The following is a 6,451-nucleotide window of genomic DNA, read 5'->3' as shown; positions in this document are numbered from 1 at the left end:
GTAATGTTAATCTATTAAAATATCTAAATCATAATTTTAAAACGTAAAATAAAGTAGTTGTGATCTACATCGTAATGCAAAACAAATATAGTAGAAATTCTAAGCAAATGCAGAACTTGTGCAACACTGCGTAACAGAATCCCCAATCGCAAAGGGAATCATTCTCGGGTCACAACGATTTAACTTTTACTTCCTCACGTTATTGCGAGGAGAAACTTACGAAGAACTTCATGGTGTGTGATTACAGTTTTTCTTGTGCGCTACGCGGGAAAACACTACGTGTCCGAGGGACAACGCAGTATGCTTTTATAGCTGAGTCCTGTCCAGTTCCAGGGGGACCCAGGGATGAGGCGGGGGTACCGACTGTTGCACTGCTTTGGATGCGGACCCCTTTCACCAATCGCGCGACCCTTTCGGATCCCTTATTGGGAGCTTGGTTCCAATCGATCACGATTTGTGTATAACTTCCGGTACCAAAAGGACGACGTCCTTAAAGATGCTCAAGGATTAGCTATGACTAAAGAGGACCAAAGAGGGGTACTTGAAATAAAATGCGCATATCGTCTGATTCATACGAAAAAGCAGGTCGTTCGAATAAAGAACGTAGATTACGACACAAGATAACGACTATCAAATCCATCGATAGTTTATAAATTTGAAAATAAATAACGAATTCTTTTATTTCGTAAGATTACGTGGGAAAGTAGATTTACATAAAACTAAATTATTACGTTTCGTAAGACATGAGCAAATAGATATATGCGTATAAAGGAAAGTAAAACTGGACTATATACTCACCTGGTGACTCCACTTTAACTTTTAAATGTTTCCAAAGTCAAAAAAAGATTTTTATTTACAATTAGAAAGTTGTATTTTCGTAAAAATCTATATATAAAACTGCATTTCTATTGCATTAGTTTATCACATATTATTAAATATTTTTAATAATCATACCATATTAAAAAATAAATTTGTTTTCTACTATATTTCTTTTGATATTAGACATTGTCTATTCCTAAATCAAAGACAGATCACCTTGTACGAACGAATTGCATAACTTTGACAAACGGCGCCACGACATATTCACAATTGTCTTAATAAGCACTGCTGATTTCTGATTCTCGTCTAAGATCGATCATTCCAGATCCAGAAATCACGATGTTAAATCACAGCGGTTACTAACCAACCCAGCATGTAACAAGTAACATTCGCAAGGAGTCCGTGTATTGCAGGTGCGCTGGGCGTAACGCGTGCTGATGGAGTCGACTGATTAGGATGTAACACTCTAAGAAAATGCAGAGGCAGGTTTATGAGAAAGAAAATATTCGGGCATTTTTTTTCTTTGCGACTTGCGTAAAAGACGTACTCTGTGTAATACTAAAACAATTAATCCTATCTTTTTGCGCGATACCTCGCTGTAATTATCTCAAATAAGACATACGGCTCGCGTAATAGCTTGCAATTACGTTATAATTCTCCTAAAACAGAAAATACGACGTCCGTGTGTCTTTTCTCAGATTTTTCACAACGGGAAATAGCGTTTAAGGAAAATTTACTTTAACAGAATCTCAATTAAGGCGAATTCGACAGGCAACTGAGGAACAATAAGTTTCCGCAACATCAAACATTCGCTCATACTCTATTATGATCAATTTCGCAATTACATCCAGTAAATAAAGCTCATACATTGTGGAAAAGACGCGTGAGAATGACAATAAAACATGCAAAAAATCGTAATGAGAATCGATTTTTCATTTCGATTGCAACGTATAAAGTTGTTACAAGTTGCTTCATGTTCCGCCGTTTTCTTCGTGAAATCGTAATTAAATCTTTTTTTCTTTTCTATAATATGAAATTCTCTCCATTTATGTTAAATTAATTTATACGGAATATAGTACTGTTCAACATGGCATATATTTATTTCACGACGACGAAATCCGTTCATTCTTCATTCGACTCGATTAATTTCATTCTATATGTATATATTAATTCCGTAATAGCGAAATCTACGTTTCTTTAATAATAGCGTTTAATAGCGCGCGAGGAAAACCGTGTGATCTTTTTCTTCTAGTCATTCGTTTCATGCCTCGGATCTCGGCCTCGTGTTGAAATCTCTCTGTTACGCTGAGAAATTGCACGTACGATTAACAATAAAACTTTTTAGAATTATTTTTGCTCGTTAAAAATTAATTAGGTAATATATATAATAATGTACAAATAAAGATCATTTTTTTACGGATGCAATAATCTTTTTTTATAATTTCTAATAGAATCTGAAAACAGAATTATATCATTTTGTTTATCCTCATATAGATTTAACAAAAATTATTTTTAAAATAATTTTGTGAACGTAGATATTTTTAGAAATATTATTATCAATATTATTAACATATTTAATACATAAAAACGATATTGAATTAATTAAATGCTCGATTGATATTTCATATTTTTCTAAAAAGAATCAAATTTTTAATTAAATTTTCTTTTAATTCATATTTTATATTTTAACGTGCAATGAATAACGTACAGTAATAATTATTTCCTTTTACTACAATTTTTCTGAAACAAAGACATTCTCTAATCATTGTGAAATTATAAACACATTTCATGTGCAGTAGCTTTGTCTCTTAATTTTTAATACACAGCAGTTCCAGCAATTTTCCCTCCGTGCGTCATTCACCCTCGGGTCTAATAGATGCGCGCTTTACGAGCAACGTTAATTTCGCAACAAGTGCTGACTACTAAAGGTGGTTATAGCCATGAACGCATTTAGTTCTGGGTCACATTTAAGTACATCTGACTCCCTCTCATTTCTTTTCTTTTTTCTTCTCTCTCATTCTTTTCGAAAGCACGAAATAGCATAGTGCGATTTTTGCGAGCGCGAAATCGTCGTTTCCGAGCAGTGGAAGTGAACGCCCCTACGTTTCTTCGTCGTCGACCGCGCTTTTTCAGACCGATTAACAATTACCTGCTAGGACTGTGGCCGACGGTCGCCTACTTAGGTCAGTATAAAAGCCGCGATAGCCGCTACGCGATTTACGCAACCCTGACCAAGCACGATTCGTTGCATTTATCACAAGTGTATATGCGCGGAACAACCCCACGTGGATGTAGATATGTCGTGCAGCGGAATCGTTGCAAAACTTGGAAAGTTTAACGATTCTCATTATTTTGTAATGTCTCACGCTCGCTCTGTTTGGATCAGATGAACAAGAGACGGAAAGAGAGAGGGAGACGGACGTGTATTTGTCGATGCAGCGGGAGTTACAAGAAATATTAATGCAACGCTCACGTTGCATCGCTCACGTAGCAGTGCCCGAGGGAATTTTCACGAACGAGAAAGCTTTAAACAAATCTTTTAATATTTCAGAAACACTGTAAGGATAAAAGAGAGCAATTCGTAATAATATTTTTGTAGCTTTGTGCTGTGGATAACATATTTTGTACGTAAAACATTAACAAAATTGATCTTGCTTATATTTTTTTTACACCTTTTTACACTTAGAATGAGGTAGATATATATTTGGCACTAAAAAGAGAGAAAATGAAGATGATGAGTGTAAGCAAGTCGAACAGATTTAATGATATGAATGGAAAAATGTGGAGTAAAAAAGCGAAATAATAAATACGTAAAAGTATATAAGAAATAACACGAAAATATGTCGCCGTGAGTTTTACTTTATCGTGTATAATTTTGTGCGATTACGTTATATCGCGTGGTTTCTTATTAGTTGCAGGTACAATCTATGCAGCTTGATTAGATAATTGACATATGTGGGTAAAATCTAAAAAAAAAAAATAAAAAATTCACGTTCCCCATTCGCTTATGCACCACTGCACCGTTCAAACGCGCTTTCCCCCGCGGAAAACGCATTTTGCTGCAATTCGTGCATCGCTGCACTCAATAAACCAATCTCCTGCACGTGAAACAATTTTCGCTTGTAATACATAATTCGCTTGTAATACGTTAATCGGATCATTATTTTCTATGTTAATATTTATTATTTATTTTTGTAATTAAAAAAAACATTTATTTAAAAAAATATATGTCAAAACGTGTAAGAAAATATTAGAAAATCTAGAATTTTTGGAAATTTATGCCATCTCCTAAAGTCTAAAGTTACTTCATGAACAATGTCATTTTCTCATGCTCTCTTTCTGGGGAATAATTACGCATGCATTTAGCAAAAAGACAAGTACAAAGTCTTTCCGGTCTCCGCAATAGAAGCGATTATATGCGGCAGCAACTAATTAGCTATTCTCATATATTATCTCTTCCTGTACGCCGAAAGTCAAACGCGAAAACGCAATCAACTAGCAAAACATAACTCTAAGTCCAGATAAAATGTCGCCATTTGTAATTAATAAACACGCGAATGAATCATTTATCAGCAAATCACAATTTACGCATCCGACCATGGAAATTGAGACTGAAACAAAATGAATAACGAGCAATGAACAAGTAAACGCGAATATGCGAAAATATCGCTTTATATCTTGTTCTTTATAGCTCGTTCTTCCAATTTCCATGGATGCAATCTCGATGCATGGCTATTCGAATTTCGCTCGTTATTAATCGCCACATTTACGACACTCTTATGTAATGTTACATTGTGTTCTCCTTGTAGTAACACCGCTGTTCTATTGCACAGAGAAGCGATTTCGCATGATAGCACGAATGCGATCACGTACCAAAACGAGAATACTCGCGAATAATTGCTGATGAGAAAAAATCGTTTAGACAGGTGAGATTCTTTACGTAAGATTAACTCGTATTACATAAGGAATTTTCATTGTAATAGATCACGATATAAGAAATGGAGATTCATCACTTTTAATTACAGTAAATTGTACATGATTTAGTTTCATAGCAGAAAATACAAAAAAAGTACTTATATATTTTTTCAGAATATGTTTTTTTTATTTCAAGTTTTGTTACGTTATATGTTACTACATTAACTTTTAAATTTAAAAGTCAATTGATACATATTTTATAATATATAAATTCTTATTTTTAAGAGAAACTAATGACGCTATTGATATAAAACTTATTTTATATTACAAAATCCTTGAACGAAGCAGATATAAGGGGATTATCTTTATACATACTTTATACTATATAATAAATGTACAGATAATAAATGTAAAAAATTATGTAGTACTTTAGTACTAAAAAGATATGTAATTATAAGCGCTGAAGTTAATAAAGCATAGTAATCAACCTCGAACACGATTTCATTATGCGATCAGTTGTTTAGAATAATGTTTAATGAGATGAAAACTCAACAGATTATTATAATAAGTCTTTAAGTTTTTAAAATCGAAAAAAAATAGATATTAAGCAATTGTCAATATTAATATAATCGCAAATATAATGTTTCAATTAATAATTAATACTAATAAATAAACAATAAATAAGTAGTAATACATAAAGTACATATAAATAATTAAAAATAATGATTGCATGAATTCAATGAAAACCTTTAAATTCCAACTGTATAATTGTATACAAGACGTCCCGTATTCTTAGGCGAAGGGAATAAAAAACAATTATAAAAAAATACTTCAGGTGCGTTTGCTAAATCGTGATCTTGAAGACTAGAATGTCAATTGACGCCTCGTTTTCATTAAATGCAACGAGCAATGTCGATTAGTTTTTATGTCTGCCAAGCCAAGACAACTGCTCTATATTCCCAACCAAGGATGACCATTAAATTTCATTCAAGAATCTCAAGAATCTCATAAACTTTTGCATTCAATTACTAATACAAAAAATTAAAATTTTAGAGATAGAAAGATAAAATATTATTCTGTAAAACTTATAACATACAAACTTATTACATACAAACATTTAAAAAAATCAAATATATGTATAAGGCAGAAAGTAGATTTCGAAATATATAAAAGAATTTATATGTTCCTAAGAAACACAAATTAATATTAATTAATATTGAAGTTAATAAAATGTTCTTAAATTTTTTTCTGTTCAATTCTCACAATCGTATAACTGAATCTCATCAGCTCGATTTCTCGCATCCATCTTCTTATTTCGAATCAGGAATAATTACTTTGATTCCTCTTCCTCTATTCCGCGATTACCAACGTCCACTTTGCTTTTGCTAACATAATTAAATGATTAAAGCTTGACCAGACTCGAGGGCGTAGCCGCCCCCAGGCAACGTGAAGTTTACTTTCTAGACGAGAGTGACTTTGTCGTTCACTCGCGTTCCTCGCAAATATGGGAATCCGCATTAGCCGTTAGGAATCGTGGCGCAATTGCCATCCTTGGACGCGAATCTAGATCAACGCGTTCGACGTGTTCGACGTGCTGGAAATTGACCTGACCTATCGGGAGACCATAAAATCCCAATCAATCGCAATGGATTGCATTACATTTATTAGAAATTAATNTAAATTNTAACATTTTTTANATTTTTTATATAAAAGACAG

At 33.1% G+C, this 6,451-nt stretch overlaps 1 protein-coding gene across 1 annotated transcript in view; it reads right to left on the bottom strand.

The window, feature by feature from the left end:
* Positions 1-319, bottom strand: part of LOC105626611 (extensin-1-like) — a 4,572-nt gene extending 4,253 nt beyond the window's left edge. The window contains exon 1 of the mRNA XM_012207904.1: positions 221-319. Coding sequence (XP_012063294.1) covers positions 221-232 — 12 coding nt within the window. The 5' untranslated portion in view covers positions 233-319. The remainder of the gene's footprint in view (positions 1-220) is intronic.
* Between the last annotated feature and the right edge of the window lie 6,132 nt (positions 320-6,451).

This window comes from Atta cephalotes (assembly GCF_000143395.1).
Source record: "Atta cephalotes unplaced genomic scaffold scaffold00005, whole genome shotgun sequence".
Classification (NCBI taxonomy): domain Eukaryota; kingdom Metazoa; phylum Arthropoda; class Insecta; order Hymenoptera; family Formicidae; genus Atta; species Atta cephalotes.
Note: the sequence above shows the minus strand (reverse complement) of the source record. Positions and strands in the feature narration are given on the sequence as shown.